This window comes from Onychostruthus taczanowskii, unplaced genomic scaffold (genome assembly GCF_017590055.1).
Source record: "Onychostruthus taczanowskii isolate IOZ18803 unplaced genomic scaffold, ASM1759005v1 scaffold32, whole genome shotgun sequence".
Lineage (NCBI taxonomy): Eukaryota > Metazoa > Chordata > Aves > Passeriformes > Passeridae > Onychostruthus > Onychostruthus taczanowskii.
The window spans coordinates 7,341,279-7,361,898 of NW_024500572.1; the positions used below are offsets into that span (position 1 = coordinate 7,341,279).

The following is a 20,620-nucleotide window of genomic DNA, read 5'->3' on the forward strand; positions in this document are numbered from 1 at the left end:
GAAATATTTTGATCTAATGCTCAAATAGCAACTTGCAGATAAATCAGCTGGCTCAGAACTCACAGCTCCTGGGCACTGATGTGTGCTGAGGTCCCTGCCAGCTGCTCAGACTGGACTCCTCTTTGGAGAAGTACCCTACTCTCTTCAGCTTGCTCAGATCAGCTTTCTCCTTCCATTTTCTACTCAGGACTTCTCAGAAGAAGGTCCTTGTCCATGGTGTGTTCTGTCACACACTAGCTCACGTTGAGGTGCTCAACTTGACCACTACTGAAAGGAGCACAGCTCCAGTCTTCAGGACTTTGATACAAACAAAGTCTGTGAAACAAATGCCCCCCAGACCAGCACTCAACAGGAATCCCTTGGAATATATTGCAGACTGCTTATTTTTCCAAGTGATAAACTATCTGGTATGGACCACAGAAAAGGAATTAAACAGCTTCTAGTTTCTTGGTGATGTTGGATTTTTTTGAAATAAAAGCTTGTATTATTTTCCCTGCTTAATATGGTGAAAAATCAGGGTTGATGGTTGAAGGTAGAAGTACATAAATACATTACTCATAGTATTTGTGAATAAAATACAAATTGCTAGTCATCATGTTCATCTTCTGAAGAATACTTCATCTTTCTCTAGTCCTAAAAGTCCTGCAGTCTGTGGTCAAAAAGGCCAAGGCTTGTAGTGAACGTGCATGGAAGCTTTAGATAACTTCATTCACCTTGTGCTGCTGTGTTAGTGACATGATTTCTCCTGAGTGCTGTTCATTTGAATTGATTATAGTTTTAAAAACAGTGTTTCCAGCTTTTTAAACCGTTGGTGTTATGCTAATAGTAACCCGGAATCCTATTTAAAGATGGATGTCAAATTTACAGCAATTTTTCCCTCTGATTTTTTTTGTTGTGCTGCTAGATGCTACAGTTGGATCTGAATTTGTTTCCTTAACCTAAAGGCTGTCACTATCAGTGATTTTTCCATAGAATTTGTTTTCTCTAATGCAGAAAGGATGCTGGGATTTGGAGCTCTTTGTTTCATAATTTTGAGTAAGAAAAATGTACTGTCAGTGTGCTTATTTTCTATACCCTTTCCTGTGAAATATTTTCCCCGTGAAGTCAGTGTTCAACCTGAAGTTTTTTCTCTGTCTTTGGAACCACAGGACTCCCTCACCTCTGTTTATCTTGAGCTACATTTCTTTTAAGTGCTGTGCATTTTCCCTTGCTAAATGCTGTTCAACAAAGAGATTCTTTTGGATTCCCTTATGCACCATCAAGGAGAATATTATAAATTTAAGTGCTTTGACTTTTTGAATAATTTGAAGTGTTTGCACTAATTTTTTTAATAGTAAGGCTTTCTTTTATTCTTCCTCTTCTTCTTCTTCAGTTTGTTTTGTATGAAAGATTGTAGAGATGGGAGGCAGATGAGAAATTGAAAGCTTGTAAAATGCTGGGGGAGTTTTCATCAAAGAGGGTGCAGGAAAGGTTCTGTGTAACTCCAGTTCCCTTTGTCTGGTAGTCACTCACTGAAATTTACAGTCAAATTGTGTTTTAAATAGTTCATTGCCTAAGTTACAGCCAGCCCCTTGATAAAAAATCTGTGTATGTGGAAGAGCTGCTTCCATAGGGGCAGGGGGTTCTCTTGGTCACGGTGGGGTTACAGCATTAGAGCTGGTGGTAGATGGGCAGGTTGGTGCTGCAATCCAGTTGGAACTCTGTTGAATCCACAGTTGCATTTAGTCTCTTGAGATAACCTCTGGTGAATGAGAATACAGCAAGAGTTTGGAGGTGGTGATTTTATTTTTAAGTTGTGGTTGAAGGTATTGAGGTCTAGATACAAATCTCTAAGTCTTAAAACAAGAAAAAGGTTTTAGTGTTGGAAAACTTTCATACAATCCTGTAATATTAGAGGTCTTGGAAATTTTGTAGGTATTCTTGACTTTTACTTACATATCTGCCTCGTTCTTCTTAAGCAGTAAAATTTGCCTTTGTAGTTCTACTCTAGAAGAAACAGATTACATCATTGCTCCAGGAAAGATTGAAAGGAGCTGAAACAAAAGGTTGCACTTGTGTTGTTCTGTTCTGGTTTTTAGGTGTATATACAGTCAGGTGGAGATTTACAGTGTGCACTGTAATCTGCACAAGTCCACAGTCGTCGTAACACAGGGAGCCTCAGGTTGATATTCAGTCCATTTAGGAAAGTTTCCTTGTGTGTTTTGGGCAATCTGGATTTACTGTTTGGGCTGTCTGAAAATTTTGCTAGAACTCACACTTTTCCTTGGAGACCAAAAGAGTGTGTCTGGCTCCCTCCAAGTGTTGTTACTGACATTTCTCAGATGGTACCAGGCTGGGTCTATGCAGAAATTCTCTCTGAAGTGAGTGTTCTGTTTTAGTCCTACTCTGATGAGTAATAACTGTCAGGACACTGATACAGGTCTGCTGGGAGGCTGTATCACTTATCTAACACTGGGTATTTTGCAGCTCTAAAGCTGTTGTTCTGTTACTCAGTTTTGATGTTTGACTTCTGTCTGCTTTGGCTCATAATAGAGGTAAAAATGAAAAGACAGCGGAGTTTTGGTTTCTGGCTGCTTCAAGAAATCATATGCTTGTGGCACCAGGAGATTTGAACACAGATATTGCTTGTGACAGTAAAATGTGAAGATAAATAATAGAGAGGAGACTTGAATGAAATATTATGTTGTGCAGAAGATAAGCAGAAGATCAGTGATCCTCCAGAAATTCATCTCTCCTAGGATTTGCTCAATATACTTTGCTTCACTGGATGAATTTTTACTTTTTGAGGCATAGTTGGACTTGAAAGTGTAACACAATTTGTATACAACAGAAAAATCCTATTAATCTCCAATAGTACATCACTTTTATGTAGTCTGTGTAGGGCTTGATGAGTTCAACAATATCCATGTCTTGATAAAAGTGCTTTCGTGGTCTGTTGAAGCTGTGGGATTTTCCCTAAGCTGGTTCTGGTCTGGCATCTCATCAAGTTGCTTCGCCTTCTTGTTCAGTTTTATGATTTAACCTTCAAGCACTTCTCCGTCAATCCTGTGATTCTAGATTTAATATAGTTGTATCCCCTGCAGGCACCCTGTGGAATTTATCCTCCTACGAGCCCCTGAAGATGGTCATCATCAACCACGGTCTGCAGACGCTGACCAACGAGGTGATCATCCCGCACTCGGGCTGGGAGAGCGAGCCCAACGAGGACTCGAAGCCGCGCGACGCCGAGTGGACGACGGTCTTCAAGAACACCTCTGGCTGCTTGCGGTAAGGCGCGGCCGCGCGTCATTTTCCCCGTCGTTTCTTGGGGGGTTCAGTGGAGAGTTTGAGCTACTGACTATTTAGGATCCAAAGTGTTTTTTCTAAAATTCCTTGCAAAGGAGCATTTTCTGGTTTCATACTGTGTTTGCAACTCTGGAAGAACCTTGAGAGCAGGACAGTTCATGCTAAAAGCTGGAGTCAGGAGGAGTGCTAATGCAGTCTGAGAAACCTGAGGAATCAGTGTTCCCTAAACAGAGTGGGTCTGATTTTGCTTTTCTTTTGAGAAAAAATAGTTACGCTCAGTTTAGATTCTTCAGCTTTGTGATGAAGTCAATTAGTTTGAATAAAACTAATAAAGATTTGTCATTATACCTTATCTTGCTCTTAAATATATTCCTGTCAGATTTCTACTGATTAATGCATCTTCAGAAGTTGGTTAATTTCTGTTTCTTGGGCTTGTGGTAGCTAAATTGTAATAACTATTCCCCCAAGTAACTTCACAAATGAAGAAAGTAATGAAAAGTGTTCAGGAAGGGCCCATTACTGAAATTATTTGCAGTCCCACTGGAATCTGAGGTCCTTTAAGCAGACTCCAGACATCACAGGTTTTTACTTACTAGTGTCTCATTTCTAAGGGTGTTCTGCAAGAGGAAATTAGTCATGGTGAGGGAATAAAAGGATTAGCTCAATGAATATGAGATTCTCAAGTAAGTATAGACAATAAATTGGTCATTAGTAGACTGGCCTAATCCACATCATAAAATTTTATTAGTATGTGGATCCACTCAAACTTCTGTACTTCAGGGTATCTTTTGGTTTGTTGATCAGTTGGGTTTGGACTTTTGTGGGTTTTTTGTTTTTTTTTAATTTTAAAGTAAGGCACTGGTTTTACAGGAAACTCAAAAGCTTGTGCCCTTTTGGTCATTGTATTCTTAAAGTCTGTGAAGAAGGGTGTGAAACATAGTACTGAGATTTTAAGAGAATTTAAACTTCTGGTATTTCAAAGTGGTCCTGATACAACCTGAAATGCATCAGGCTGACACCCAGTGAATGGTGGCTGCTACTGCTGTTGAACAGGGAAATGTCTTTCAGTCCTCTCGTCTCTGGTCTCTGCTGTCATAGTCAGGAGGGGCTTAGTGCTTCCTTGTGGAAATTTTGAAGCTTCCATCAGATGTGGGGCAAGGTGATCTCATGCTTGACTGAGGCTGCCTAAGGTAGATGGGGATGTGAGAGCAGGGAAGGGTAATCTGGGAAGGTAATCTGTCCGTGTCTGTGCCGAGCCATGGAGACAGCAGCCTCTTGCACAGGAGCAGGGGAGAACTGCCCTGCTGTGTGCCCACTTTGTGCAGTGAGGTGAGTGAGTGCAGGGGCAGGTGGGTATGAGCTGCCTTTCAGCTGATTGTGCTTCCTGTTCCCATGTCAGGGATATGACACACACCGTTTGTAGAGCACTTCCAGATCTAGGGGTCTAAATGGACATATCAAAAGTAATTAACATTATAACTGTTGGAGATTATTTTGTGTTGTGTGTGGAAATCCTGTGCAGCTCATCTTTAAAAGCAGCAGCAAGATGTGATAGTTAACAACAACAGAGAATAAATTGTTGCAGCCATCTGTCTGACAGACATCAGTGTTTAAAAACCCCTTTGCCTACGCTTCTCTGACTGACTCAGTAGCTGGTCCTAGAAATTCAATTTTCCACGAATGGAGCTTATTGCAGACTGCAAACTGTTCACCAGTTTGATATTTAATTGGGAGGTTAGGCCTCTTTATTATGTGCCAGCCTCCCTTTGTTCTCTTTGGAAGTGAGCCTCAGGTGTGAGCTGCGTTTTCTCCCCAAATAACTGGAACAATCTCTGAGCTTCTGAGGTTTCAGGTGTCATTGCAGTTTAGGTATCTAAGCAGAACACAGGCACTGTGCATGCAGCATGGCATTCGTTTCAATATCATTTTTTCAGTTAATGAAGTTTATCAACAGATGTGGGTGAGTTTGTTCCAAACACAGTGATTCACAGCTTGAACTGCCAGTTAATTATTACTTGCCTTTTTTTTTTTTTTTTTTTTAACACTGCTTGATCATATTTACTTTGTTCTTAATCTAGGTTTCTCCTTTGATAATGTGGAGCCATGGAAACACCCATTTGAAAATAATTAAAAACAAGTAATTTAAAAAAAACCCACACTACAATTATTTAGCTTTACCTCTTCTTCAGTTCCTGGTCCATCCCACTTTCGTTTCCAGTCTTACCCACTTTCCCCTGTGTAACTTGTGTCTCTCCCTCCTCACTTTGGGGGTTCAGGTGCTGGTGTGTGTGCAGGTCTGACTAGGTCAGGGTGAGCTACGTAGTCACCTTGGCCCAGTGCCTCAGGGTGGATTAAGAGCTGCATTAACAGCTGGTGTAGTGTGGTGTGGTAGGCACATGTGGGATGGAAGGATGCTTCAGCTGCAGGCTCAGTAATTGGGGCCAATACCTGAGCAAAGATCAGTACCTGCACCAGGACTGGGGATTAACTTACAAGGTTAGAGCCATGGTCCATGCACTCTGCCCTTGGCTGGAGCTGAGGTGGTTTTCTGGCTTTCTGTAGCCCTGATTTACCCAGTTGCTGGAGTAACAGAACTCCCACTGTGATGCTGAATACTGATTTTGGTTTGTGTGGCCACAGGACTTGCACCCAGCAATGGACCTGCCCTTTATCTGTGTCTGATACTGAAAAACATTGGACCTGGTCATTTACAAGCTAGAAATCAGAGAAGCTGCTCACAGTTTATAATCAGAAAAGCCATTCAGGAAAGCTGCTTTGTCATGTTGTTTCATTCTGGGATTACCTGGGATACTCAGTGGTGTCCACTGCAGGCTGCTGTAGCTGACTACACACACTGAGAGTCAGTGGGAATCCAAAAAGAAGGCCACTGGTGAAGGTCTATATTGACTGTTGTTTATTTAAGGGGCTCCTGAAGTCGGACTCTCTCCTGTCACTGTGCCCATTGTAGGGATCTTTTGAATCCTGGTATCATCTGGAACACGGCTGATGGGTTCTGTGTGCCATCTCGCTCTGCACTTGACTCGCCAAAAACTGTTCAAAGAAATGTTTGGGGGAATCTTGTATTCCCCTTCGGAAACGTAGCAGCACATCCAATTTGCAAAGTATGATCTGATAATGAAATTTATTGGATGCTCTTTTATAATCTTGACCACTGAAGTTTTCAGGAACTAGTGCAGGTGATGGTAGTTTTGCCTTCATTCCCATCCTGAGATCAGGAAAAAGATGCCTCCTCTTACTTTACTGTGTTTCCAAGGGTAGACACAATATGATAAATAGATCTGCAATATATCCATAATCACTTTACTGCTGCAAATGGTCCCTAGCCTTGTGAGGGATGCTGCCCTGGGTGTCATTTTATAAAATGAGTATTACTGTATTCTGTTGAAGCTGATAAAAGAAACATGTATGGTAGAAATCTGGAAAGGAACAGTAAAAAAAAAGCAAAGTGAATTTTTGGTTATGAAGCAGTAGGGCTGGGGAAGAAGTAAGGAAGACTTTTGTTTACCATAGGAGAATCATTAACTATGCACAGATGTTCCTTCATTTCATTTACAGTGCAAGTTTTATGTCTTCACATTGTATTTTATACTTTTAGGTATGTGGCAAATGTATCCCCTAGTTACTGCCTTTTTTTTTTCCTTTAAACACTTAAATCCCTACTGGGATTTGCTGTCCAGAAGCATTTGTCTTCAAATTGCACTCCTGGTGAAATAATGGAATTAGTTGGTGCATCTTCTTGGTGCCATTTCATGATACTCCCTGCAGCTTTTACCCAGACATTGAGGTGCTTCAGGAGAAGAGTATGAGTTGAGCTCTTGTAGGAAAGATGGATCTGTGGTTCATGAACACCCAGGCAGTACCAGAGACCTTCCCTGGGTCCCCTGGTTTCTCCTAAGGTGCTTCCCTGCTTTGCATGGATATTGCTGCATCTGTGGGTCAGAGCACTGTTGCAGTCGCATCATCTTGTTAGTTGTCTGTGGAGATGCCCACCATGATTCCTAGTTCTCTGGAAGCAGCAAGGATTTTAATGGTTTAAAAATCAAATTCATTCTGGGTTTAATTGCTGGTTTCTGCCTAATTACTTTTAATTCTCTGTTGGATTTTTTCACTTACAAGAGGACAGAGTAGAACTTCATTCCTAAATTGCCAACTTTCTAGCCTGATTCCTGTGCTAAACTGACCTGCTGTCAACAAATGTTAAATGAATTAATTTGCATAGCAAACAGATGCAAAGTGCTCCTTTTTCCAGAGGTACCATCTGTAGTTGCAGCATTTCTTGTCAGTTCTCCAAGTACACAGAAATTCGCATTCACAAATATCCTCAGGGTTCAGAGCCCTGGCCGAGGTGTATGAACACAAACAAACTGCACCCACCTGACTTTCCCTAAAAACACACATTCTTCAGCTGGAGATTGCACATAACAGCTTGTCCAACATCAGCCCCTGAGAAGGGAAGGGACATCCTGGTGGCTGGAGCTGTACCAGGAGACTTGAGAAGTGTGGATTTATTTGCTGGTGTGCTACTGCACTGACATAATTACAGGCAAGATTAATGGTATAAACCTTTTTGTGGTCTGATTTTTAATAGCCCTGTCTCCTTCTGGCTTTGGTGAGGTTCAGGCTGCTAAGTGCCTTAGGGGATCTGGACTTCACTGATCTTCAGTCTTCTGTCTTTACTGTGGGACTGGCACCTTGGTGTGTACCTTCCCCTGAAGTTGCTGTAAATACCAGTAGTTCAAGGATTTTGTAATGATTCATCCTACAGGCATAGGCATAACTGGGAATAAGCAATTCCTGTAGGTGTAAATTAAGGGTTTGGTCCCATGGAATCAACAGCTGAGAGGTTTGGTAAATGTGGGATTCAGTGCTTGAAGATGTGGTTTAAGGACTCAGGTAATTCAGAGCCAGGAATATGCTCCACTAGGTTGAGAAATGATCTAAGAGTATCTGCAGGCCCCTCTTAGGTGCTTCAGAGGAAAGGCAACTGCAAGAGCTTGATGGTAAATCAGTAATACTTGGGATGTGTCAAATCCTTTATGCAAATGTTCTGAGCCTTTTTCTGAGGGGGACAGAGCATTGTGGTGGGTGCCTGTACATCCTGTCCTGCAGATGTCACCTGCAGTGTTTGAGTCACAGGTAACGCTGCCACTGAGTCCTCCTGTCTCTGTGTCTCAGTAACACGTGTGTGTACCCAGACACAGCCTGCACACTGCTTGCAGCTGGAGTGGCTGTGAGGCATGTGGAGGTAAAGAAGGTTTGTCAAGCAACGTGTGGTCCTGTTTGGGCAGAAAAGGTCTCTCTCTTTACCCCCACAAACACTTGTATTGAGCATATCATTGGTGTTGGTGTGCCTTTTTTTTTCCCATCTCTCTGTGCTGAATTTGAGGAACAAAAATAAGTAAGGTCGTCAAAACCAGGTTCTTATGCCCTCCTTTCTTATTAATGATTAATGTGTGGCTTTTCTCTGAAGAAGAGTGCCTGGGAATTAGAGCTTTCAAAATGCATTACTTTCAAGCTCTATTCATCTTTAGATCCTGCAGGCATGATAGTAGTATGTGGTGACAGTCACCTAATATTTGTCCTGTGTGCACTCCTACAGTGGAGGCAGCCTTCATCTCCATCTGACTGAGGTAAGAAGGCGCTGAAGTGCAAATCTGTGACCTGGAAGAGCTGCCTAGTGCAGAGCAGGAGGTGAGCCTCAGGTTCATGCTGCTGTGCTGCCGCATGAGCTGCCCTTGGTGTCAAGGGAGCTTTGTCACTGAAGCATGGCACAACAGAGAAGGTAGGAAGTAAAGGCTGGCACCTGAAAACTCACATTTCTGTCTTTTTTATCAGCAGCAAATTTGCATTAGTACAGAGCCCTCCTCTACGCTTCTCCCCAACTCCAAAAAAGGTTCTTTGACAAAGTTATTTGTTTGACATTCCCTCTTACTCTGTGTGTTCTCCTATCGTAGTTGATGTAGTCCTTTCCTATGCTTTGCAGGGCAGTTTTTTAACCAAGATCATCTGGAGAGGACTGCTCCCAAAGGTTAATGCTTTGCTGTCCCACCCAGGGGGGCTGAGGGCAGGTGCTGCCATCTCTGTCCCCCCGCTCGGAGGCTGCTGTGCTCGTGCTGTGTTCAGTGGGTGCAGCTGTGGGAGATTGATGCTCCAGGTACTGGAGATAATGATACTGTCAGCCTTTTGGTGTGCAGCAGGTGCTTTTGAAGTGGACTTTGAGAGAAGGAATAGTTCCAGAAATACATAAAAAGGGAACCAAAATTTGCCTGTGAATCTTCACTTTGGAGGCAGCAAGTAGCACGAAAAGGGAGACGCTTATCTGCCCAACCCAGACTGGAAAAAACCAACTCAAATTAAAAACCCACACAAAAGAGAGGAGTGAGCGAAGGCAGTTTCTTAATTAGCTTACTGATACTGTGCAGGATCACAGCATATGGCTGTCCTGGGGCTTATATGATGAGCAGAGCGTTTAATTCGTGCTAGTAAGGAGCTGTTAGGGTTCCTCCTGACAGTTCCTGATGTTTAGCTTGTAATATAAATAAATTATGCATAGATTTTAGCAGCAGAGACATAACCTAGTTACATGCAATCTTAATGCTTTACAATCATATCTTGAGGTATAAATTTAAAGTTGTGCACTTGCTTACTGCCTTTTGTCATTACTTAGGAATGAACCTAGGTCCCTCCTCCCTTGGCTGTCAGGAAAGGGAATCTACAAAAATCTCTGTTGCTGTGGTGGGGTGAAGAGCAGGACTGCAGCAAAGCTCCCTGCAGTCATTCTAATGGATGTAGTCTGCTTTGGAAGGCTTGTGAGCCCTAATCCTTTGTTAGATTAGTACCACGTCCTTTCTGTATTTTTGAGATTCTTTGTCATGGCAGCAAGCATGTGTGGTAAAGCAAGCAGAGTCCCTTGGCCTTTCCTCCAGGAAGAGACTGGAATAACTTGGAAGCTAAGTAGCTGCTGGGCATCGTGGAATTCTCGTGCAATGGGTTTCTGCATCATTTTGCATTACAGGAGAGCAAGCTAAGGCCCTCCAAGTAGGTCATGCAGGAAGTAACCAGTCAGCACTTTACTGAAAAGGCATTACAAGGTGTTTTGGGTATAGAATGCCACAGATAACAAGGTACAGATGTCGAGTCCATCCTTTGTTTAACTGTACTCTTGAGCCCCAGCCTGTTTTCACACAGCTCCTGTAGGCAGTGCATGCGTGGATATGAAGTGTGACAGGTGCCCTGTGGATCTCTTGCTCTGTGCCACTGCTGCTGGAGCACAGACTAAGCTTGTGAAACCCTTTTTCAGGGATGGCTTTTGCTATGTCCTCTCAAGCATTTGGTCAGCTAAACAAAACCAACCACTTTATTTAAATAGGTGGAAGGGCTTGCATACAAAGAAACTGGGGCTGCTCTGCTGCTTCTCTCTTGGGTGTAACTGGTCAGTGAGTGCTGGAGTGGAGCAGCAGTGTCCAGTGGGATCCTAGGTCTGAACAACTACTACTCAGCTGCTCCCTACATAAATCAGCATCAGTAGAGCTCCTCTGGCTCTCTGTGCATTTCATTTGGACTTTGGCTTCTTTCTGGCTTCTTTACCGTATTCTCTGCTTGATTCTGATTGAGCTCTCTGCTGGCAAACTGCATTGTGCTGTTCAGGGCCCTCTGACCAGAGCTGCCTGGATCAGGCTATCTTTGTGTCACAGGCAGCTTCTTTCTTTTTCTCTCTTGTTTTCAGAACAATGAACTTTAATACCAATTAAACTTTCTGGTACTTGATGTGAACTGAAGTATGGAATCCATTCAATTTCTGCATGAAATGATGGAATGATTTTTAAATGTTGTATATTCCTCCTTTGAGACATAGCAGGCCTAGAAATACACTTGGAAATAGAGTTCATTTACTACAACTCTCATTGATCCATCTCCTTTGGCTGGCATCCAAATAAAAATTTCTTTATTGTGAAGCAGTGTGTGGGTGTGGAAGGGTGCTTGTATAGCAAGGGTTCTGCCTGCCAGAGTAGGTGGACAGAACAGCTAATATATTTTAAGCTAGACTTGTGAGAAGCTGTCTTTTATGACCTGAAGTATGCAAAACTCAGTGTCTGGACAGCAAAGCCTCAGTGATGGTGCTGGTCAGAGTCTGGCAAGGGGGTGGAAAGAGCTCTCCACTGTCTCAGCTTCAGCTCTCAGCTGTGATTCTTCCAGGGAAAGGTGGAAGTGTTACTAGGAGGACATCTTTAAAATTTCCAGTTCAACTTCCTATTTATATAAAAAACCAAGTCTCCAAGCTGTTGTCTTCATTCCCAGCTAGATCTCTAAACAAAGTGCTTTTTACACCTGCTGAAGTGAAGCAGGAGGGGAAGTGTTCAGTAACACTCCAGCCTTGGCTTCATCTGCAGCACTGTGGGATAGCATCTGATGGTGCTCTCCGGGCAAGTGACAGACAAAACAGTCCTGGAAATACTTCTTAATTTTCAGAGCTGAAGGTGTCTTTGCCTTTTTTTCAAGTTTCTCTTCATCATTAAAAAGAAAACAATCCAGCAGCTCTCCACATCTCCACTCTGTCTGTCAAATTGTTAGGGAGAGCACAGAGGGGGCACTGCCGCATGATTGCATTGAAAGAGTGCAAATTAAGTACCCTGTACTTAATTACTTTTAAGTCTTTTCTCTTGAAGATAATTCTGGTGTGTGGCACAGGCAGTAGTAACAGCTCACCTCACCTAGGGGTGATGAATGCCAGCTCTGTTCTGCAGATGTAAATGTAGCATTCAGAATTGCATATTACTAAGACAACTCTTTGGTGATAACGATAACCTGATCTAAGGCATGAACACATTTCTCAGCACACTCGCCCCCAGTCTCTGAAGTCTTTAATAGCAACAGACTGCATTCCTAGCCTGATGAGTTTCTATGCTCCTAGGTATTTACTTTTATTTAACATTTACTTAGTGCTTCTTTGTTCTGTTGTTTTGGTTTGTTTTTGTTTTTTTTCCCCAGGGAAAGCATATATTTGCAACATCCCTACAAATTCTCTTTCACTAATCGTGGCCACAGTCTGGACTCCAAGAATTTGAGGAAGAATCCAGGTTGCTTTTTCTAGCTAAAGGCTGGAGATGTAAAATCTCTGGAACGAGATTTGTGCTTTACTGTAAAATCAGTCATCCAGTTGGTTTCCTTTGTATGTACCTCGAGTCACATGGGCAGTAATTCTGTGTTTTGTTTCTAGAATTGTTCTTCAGACTGTTACAGGAAGCACACTGAAGGTCCCTGTTACCCTTTGCATTGTGACATAACACACTTCTGTTTTTAAAATACATTTGTCATTTAATAGACTCTTGGTAAAGTATTGAAAAGCAGGCAAGTCAGGGAAAGCAGCAGAGACCTTCCTGGGGGTGAAGAGACAGGGCAAGTGTGCAGAACACTGGGGATGAATGGCAGGTCTTATTTGTACTGGTTTGTGTAAAAATAGTTTGTGTAGTTCCCCCTCACCATTCCCACCCTTCTCAATAGACAGTCAGCTTTATTTGTAACAGGATAGTTGCCTGTCATCAGTGCCTCAAAAGCCCTGCAGAATTGTTCAAACTTCAATAAGTAGCTTTGACTTATATCTACAGAGGTTCTTGATACTAATTTGCCCCACAAGCAAGTCAGTGAGATCATTTGTTTAATTGTAATATCTTCTGGCCATTCCAGGTCTTGCATGGCAGCCTGTCTCCTCAGTAACAGAGTTAGCAGCACCTCAGCTGGGGTCTCAGCTGCCTTTCTCTTTGGTGTCTTGTGTGAAACACTCCATCCCCTGAAGAATTACTTCTGGTGCATAGCACTACTTGTCTAATGTGTAGAAAAGTTAAATGAAAAGCAAAGCTCTCTACTTTCTCCAAGTCTGCATGCCATATGTTACATATCTCCATTGCATGAGTTTCTGGCCTGGGTGAGGCTCTGCATTCCTTCTGTGGAGCGTTGCCCTGTGTAAAGGGACTGCAAGTCCTCTGTTGACTGCTGGAATCAGTCATGTTTGTTGATTTCCATCACTCTTGGAAGAAAGGTGTTCAGAAACCTTGCTTTGAAGGCTTCCTTTGGACAATGGTTTGGTTACATCTTTCATTCCGTCACGTTTAACAGATACAAGATGCAGAACGATCCCAGTGCAGATGTGAAATGGGAAGAGATTTTTCCTGACTCCTGGCAGTGGAGTGTGCTGTCAGGTTGATTATTCCATGGCAGTACCTGTCCTTTTTCATGAACAGTGCCAGCAGTAGCTCTTCTGTCCATGTCATCCCTTTTGTTTTCATGCTCCAGCCCCTCCTGAAGACCCAGGATGAATTTGACTAATGACTACTGGGTGATGCTTTTCAAGGAGGTGGATGGTAGAGTCTTAAGGCCATGGCAGAAATGCAGCCTGGCATTTTCCTGGGTTGCATGGACTTGTGAAGGCGTCTTTGGATCATGGAAACCAAACCTGGCAGCACTTCTCATGGGATTGTCAGATGAGAACTTAGTCAAAGCATACTGTCATTGTTTTCATAGGGCCCACCTTAGTTTAGAGCTTAGAGATGTCTGGCATGGGTCTGAAATGCAAATATTTCCATGGGGTTTGGGAGATCTTCACTGCCTTTTGCAGTGTTGGAGCAGCAGAAGAGCAATCTCATGATGCAGGTGCTGATCTCTCTGTGCTTTGTCTGTCTGAGATCTGCCTGGGCTGCTGGGACAAGAGTGGGAGCTGAGCTCTCCCATAGGCTGGGGTACAGTTACAGACAAGGAACTGGGGTTTGTTCTTTCATGGCAGATAAATCCCAAGGGCTGCAGGAAGATCATTATCCAAGGAGGGAGGACTAACAAAATCCTGGGTTGTGTATTTATAGAGCAGATGTTTCTGCATGAGATATTTGTAAGGATACATTTTGTGATGTGCTAGTTAAAACATTAAAACTGCAAAGTTTGATGTCTGGATAACTTAGTCATAGCATTAATTATCTGTTAACTTGATCCTGCAGAGTTTTCATGCTTATTTATGTGTGATACATGTGGGAATTTTTTTCCTCGAGGCATTAATTTCCAGTAAATTTTTCTGTAGCTGAAGAGACAGGGATATCAGCAAGCCACACTCTTACTGATACAGTATTATGTTTTTCAATCATAATGTTATCAGAGTCTACCTTGATATTAGCCCCAGTACAGATCAAGAAGTAAGAAAGCAGGATACACAATACTGTGATGCTGTTCATAACCAAAGTGTAAAACAAACGTGGTGCAAGTGTGATAGCACAAATGAACCAGAGCAAAATCTCTTCTGAATGGGCCATAGGGCAAGGAAGGTGAGAAGGTTGAGCTGTTCTGCCTTCAGTCTGGCAGTGCTGCATGAGAATTCTAACACTGTGAGACTTAATGAGGGAATAAAAAATGTGATACACAGCTCCAGATAAGACCATTTATAGTGCATTTCTGTCACCCTGAAGCTTAACAAGTAGTGTTCCACATTAATAGATGTGCTTGAAGGTGGAGCTGCTATCATTTATTGTTATAACTCCTGAAAGGTGTCTCAGAGAATTTGAATTCTAATTTCAGTTTCATAAAGACGTAGCATTAAAATTCACATTTGTGTTTTTGATACAAAAGGATTAGTACAACTGGAGATGGGAAAACAGCATGTAGAATTCTCTTCCATCTATCCTGTGGAATCATTTTAATACCCACTTTACCTGCCTTCTATCATCCATTGCTAGAGGTGAAGCTGTGTTAGGATTTGAGAAAAGAATTTGTTTATCTGTGCATTTCATTTGTGTTCTTAATTGAAAGTTAATGTGCTGTTACAGCAACCAGCTCGCAATTAAGTGCCTTCAGATTTTGAGAGAAAATCTTCTTGGAGAAAGTGTGTATTTTCTTAGCTATCCAATTAATATAGCAGCCTGCCCAGATGACCAGAACACATAAGGGACCATGATTGATTTGTTAATTACTTGGAGATTGGCAGTCCCTCTGGTTAAAAGCAAAAGCTGACTGCAGGATTCTGATAACAGAAAGTCATGATGCTGTCCTGAGCTTTTGAGAGGTAACCTTACATGGCTTTGTGGGATTCAAGGACCTGAAAGTTGAAAGGTTGTGTGTGTTGTTGAAATGACTGTGCTTCAGCTTTGGGAAGAGCTTCCATACAGGTTTGGTCAGTGAGCATGATTAAGAATTAATTTTGTCACTTCATTTTTCTCCTGAAGAAAAGAGGGGCATGGGGGGAAGGCAGCATTTGGAAAATTGACTTGAATTTTATTTATTTTTTGGATAATGGCAGATTGATGCTTATGCAAGGCTGGGGTATCAGTTTGTGCTTGCTGGATGAGTAAGGTCAAGTGCAGAGGTCCCCTCTGACAGGTTCTGCAGTCATTGATAAGCATGACTTCCAACAATTCCAAGCAGCCTTCCACTCTGTCTTGCTTCTTCTACCTGTGCCATTCTCTTGTGCAGTTTTGAGAAATTCAAAGCCATGGAAATTGTCGTCCTTTCCCTACTAAAGGTGACTGACCCAGACTTTGTAATCAATCTGCTGCACACAGCTTTTTCAGTTTCTGTGGCCTTGATACTGCTGAACAATCTTGTGATTTAGCATGTTTTCCTAAGGTAGTGAAAGTATCTTTCAGTTTGGAACTGCTGGTTTTGAAATTAAATTTTGGGTTTGCATACTGTTTGCTCTGCAGACTCCAGCCTGCTTTAAGGTGAGTCCTTGGGCTCACCAGCAAAGCAGAGAATGTGTTTGTAGGCATCTCTGGGATTGTGTTCCCCTTTTTGTTCAGGCTCAAAAAGTTGCAGACATGCATTGCCCACACTTTACTGAGATTTAGTAGGTTTGTCAGTCTACATGGCCTCCTAATTTATCATCCAAGGGGATGAGTTCTTAATAATTGTAGTATAAATCAATGCACCTTTAACATTATACTGAAGGTTACAGGGCTAAATATTCTTTCACCTCTCTCCTGTCAGGAACGTAAGCTCAGATGGAGCAGAAGCACGCAGAAGGCTGCGGGAGTGCGACGGCCTGGTGGATGCCCTGCTCCACGCTCTGCAGTCTGCGGTTGGCAAGAAGGACACGGACAATAAGGTGAATTGGAGTATTAAAACAGAGTGGATGTTTACATCAATTTGTGCTGAAGTGTTGCACTGGGATCCAACTTCTGTTTGCTGGTATCAGAAGAGGGTTATGCTTGCTCAGAAAATAGAGTAATTGTCCTCCTCTCGTGTCTGGTGTCAGTGGCACTGCTGATGGGGTGTCAGCAGGATGCTGCTGTGTTTCCTTCTATGGCTGATGAGGGGAGCAAAGGCTGGTCGCTGAGAGAGATGAGGAGACTAGTCCTTTATTGTCAGTGACATTATTGGTATTGTTCTGCATTGCTTAATTGGCATTTATAAGTGCAGTCTCCAAATCAGAATTGAGTCCCATTTGCACAAAGCAGCAAACGAGTCAGTTCCCATTTTAAGGACTTTATTCAGCACCATCTCTGAAGACTGAAGTGCTTAGACATTAAGGAATGTCTTCAGACCTGCAGCACTTTCACAGTGGCTTTTCTTTTTTTTTGGTGCAGATTTTATTAATCTGTTTTTATCATCATCTCATCCTGTGGCACTTAAAAGTGTATTTATATGCATGAGGAATATCATAACTTTAACCTGTTTAAAAAGAGCATGCTATTTCTTTATAACACCAGAAGGCTTGTAAAGCATCGATATTTTATTCTGTGTCTCACCATGTGATGGCCTGAACAAGGGGGTTACAAAGCCCTGTTACTTAATCAGGTAATTTTGGAAGTGGATTTTGTAACCACCTGGTGGTTTCCATTGCAACCTACAGAGCACTGCTCTTGTCAGAACCCGATGTGCTGTGGATTAGCTATTACTACAGGACAACGTGTGTTCCATTGAAATCCTCACAAGGCCTAGGTTTTGACCCAGAGAAAATTTAATAAAATGGGCCCCTTGGAGATTGTAAATGTTGGAAGAACGAGAGAGAGACTTGGATTAAAATAAGATCCTTATATGATCATTTTCTGCAGTGTGTTTGATCTTTTTGTGAATTGTATTCTTTATGTTAAGATCAAGTGGTATTTTTGATTAGAGAGTTTTCATTTTGAATGGATACTATTTATAAAGCGCTTCGCTTTTGGAAAAACAAAATGTGGTTTAGAAGAAGAATGAACTTTAGATTAAGGGCCTTGACTAAATCTTCCTTGAGAGCAACATGGTTTTCCTGGGACAGGTAGCCTTCTTATTTCAATTTCCCCAAGCCCTCCTATGCACAATACAATGGTTTGCAGGTAAGAGGGTGCAGTGCTTCATATAACATAAATTTCTTTGTAACAGTCTGTGGAGAATTGTGTGTGCATCATGCGGAACCTTTCCTATCATGTCCACAAAGAGGTCCCTGGAGCTGATAAGTACCAAGAACTAGATGCTGGTCAGACTACAGGCACAGGAGGCTCCCAGAAGAAGAAGAAAGATGATGCTGGTTGTTTTGGTGGAAAGAAAGCTAAAGGTATGTGTTGCAAAAAGCTCAGAACTAGAAATGGATTTGGGGGTAATGTTGCTGTGCAGTCCTGCTCTTGCAAGCACATTCTTTGTGCTCATTTAGGATGGTGCAGTTTGTGGAGTGTTTGCAGTGTCCTGGCACATGTTTATCTCCTGTGTTGCATCTCTATTGGATGTTTGGGACTCTTTTTTCCATGATTGCTGTAATTTTGTTTGGCTTTAAACAGGAATGCTGCATGCTGACAGATGACATTCTGCTGTTGGAAAAAGGTGGATGTGCTCTGCCTCTCCTCTGCATTGCTGTGTTCTTGCATCTGTCACATCTCTGCTCAGTCCCCTTGCCTGGCTGTGTGGCATGTGTGCCCTTCTTGGGAAGCCAAGCCAGCACGGATCCATCCATCCATCCCCTGCATGGCACTCCTGCCTGTACATCTTCCATGCCTCCAGACTCATACTTGAAAACAAACTAAAAGCCTCCCCTCCCACTCAACCAAAACCTCCCAATTCAGTCACTATTTCAGTAATTTAAATTGCAAACGCGATTTTGTGGCTTTTAATTGTCAGTCACTTTTAGACCTGTTCTCTCCTCTGGGGCATGAGTGTTGCAAATGAGTTTCATTATGAGAGGATTAATAGTCTCAGTAACCCCCCTTCAATGTTTCCTTTACAAGGAGACACTCAAATTATATCCATTTTCTTTGTTGTTTTAGAGAAATTACTATTCTAGACTGAACTCTGTTTCCTTTCTTAGAGAAATGACTATTCTAGATTAATTCAGAGATAATTAATTCCATTTTCTGTCTAGGCTTCATTCTCCTCATTCATGTGTACACCCATCCTGGCTTATTATTTATAGCCAGGTACAAGGAAGGGTTTTGCCCCTAAAGAGCTGATAGGGAGTTATTTGAACTTGGTGGACTGTGTGCTGCACATTACTCTTTGATTTGACCTGCACAAGTTATTAAAATATTACGTGTTTCCATATGTGCTAGGGAAGTCATCACAGTGTGAACTTGATTTTGCAGACTAGTCTGTCATCAACTACATTTAGATGGTTTAAAATAAAAAATTGATGTGAATCTTCTAAAGACTGGTGGTGGGGGGGAAACTAAAGAAGCAATTCTGCCTGCCTGGCCAGCCTGTTCTCACAGGGAGTGACTGAACCTGCAGTGTGATACCCTTTGGAAACCTTGCATGTGTGCTGACTCCAGCCTGTGCCCTGCCACTTGCAGTCCTTGTTGTTGCTTTGCTTGAGAGCAACACAGTCACTGGAAACACTTTCAGCCATAAAAGCTCTGAGTGGCCTGTGGAGGAGGGCGTTGTGCTGAGGGAGAGCCGTCCTCCACCCCCAGGTATCGGTGACAGGAGCGCTCCCAGGTGTGTGTCCCGCACCAGGTGTCTGCCTGGGCCCACCTGGAGATTCCTCTCCCGGGGTTCTGCTCCTGGGTACTTTCTGTTCATCAGCTGAAGCACCAGGTCATGTCTTTCTGGGCAAATTGGTCTCAGAATCATCTGATGCTGGAGATGAGCCTGTGGATAGCGGCAAGCCGTGCAGGCACTCAGTGGCAGCTTGGGTTCGGCTCTGTGTGTTTGGCAGGAAATGACAATATATTTCAATGGTTTTTCCACCTTTTTGCAGTGCTCTTTTGAAAGTGTGCTGTTCTCCAGAGGGAAATCAACTGGTTATAATGCTGAGCTCACAGCTTCCAGGATATAGATCAAAAGAATAGAGGGTCTACAGACACCTGTTGTGCTTAAAAAATAGAAGTTAAAATCCATTCATAAATGTGCTTTTAAAATCATAAAGAGAAGCTCCCTTGTCTCACTGTTAAATTTATGGGGATACTGGTCTGAATCTGCCTTAATTTTCTCAGTCTAGAACTTCAAAATCGATCTGTTCTCTCCTTTCTTGTTCACTTAATCTCGCAGTGTTTCCATGTTTATTTTATTTCATGGTCATTGATCACAGCATTTCAAACACCTCTGCAAAGGGCTAGTCATCCTTCTGTCCCCTCAATTTTGTGAGCACCTTTTCATTTAATAAAAAGAGAAAGAAAAGGAAAAAAAAAAAAAAAAGCTGTGCAAAGAAAGATTGGGGTTTTTTAGGAGTAACAAAAGGGAGAACGTGAAATACCTTGGTTTGGTTTTTTAATTGATGAAACTTCTGTAGTCTTGTAATACTCAGGTTTTGAACCTGTTATTTGAAATTCTGCCTCTTTGTGACTGTTCCTTTGTATTTTCTTCATCCTGTAAATTTTTGTTTTCCTTTTGCTGCTTTTCTGGTAATTAGAGGAGTGGTTCAATCAAGGTGAGTCTGCAATACTTTCTTTTCATCATCACCATAACATGCTTTGTTCGGCTTTCACATGCAAGGCTAAGAGCTGAGATCAAGGTCTTCTTCATCCACCTTCTCCTGCTCCCCCAGTGCATCCTCCTGTTCATTTCAGCAGACATGGAAAAATCCTCTGAGGGAGCTTTTGCAGTTTGGTCTTTCCATACCACAAATGGAACACACAAGGATTTGTTCATTCTTGGTGTAAGTGCAGTAGGGAATTGCTGTGCAGCTGGCCTGCTGAGCCCAGGAGAGCAGGAACACCAGGGCTGGGCTGTGTCCCTGTCCCCAGCCCTGTCAGAGGGGGAAGGCTCTGCTGGCTGCTCCGGGGGGTGGAAGGAGCTGTGAGCTGCAGCAGCTTGGGTGTGTGCTCTCAGGGGTGCTTGGTACTTCTTCTGCCTGGGCACGTGCCTGGGCTGCTGCAGCTCTGTTACTGGCACCCACAGGAGCTGGAGGAAGCTACCCCAGTACCTGTCTCAGGGG

At 42.6% G+C, this 20,620-nt stretch overlaps 1 protein-coding gene across 3 annotated transcripts in view; it reads left to right on the plus strand.

Moving 5' to 3' along the window:
* The window catches only part of ARVCF (ARVCF delta catenin family member), a 137,732-nt gene that overhangs the window by 70,399 nt on the left and 46,713 nt on the right, over nucleotides 1-20,620 (plus strand). For all 3 annotated transcript variants that reach the window (XM_041410211.1, XM_041410212.1, XM_041410210.1), the window contains 3 exons: nucleotides 3,084-3,267; nucleotides 16,267-16,384; nucleotides 17,641-17,812. In XM_041410211.1, the coding sequence (XP_041266145.1) occupies nucleotides 3,084-3,267; nucleotides 16,267-16,384; nucleotides 17,641-17,812 (474 nt within the window). The remainder of the gene's footprint in view (nucleotides 1-3,083; nucleotides 3,268-16,266; nucleotides 16,385-17,640; nucleotides 17,813-20,620) is intronic.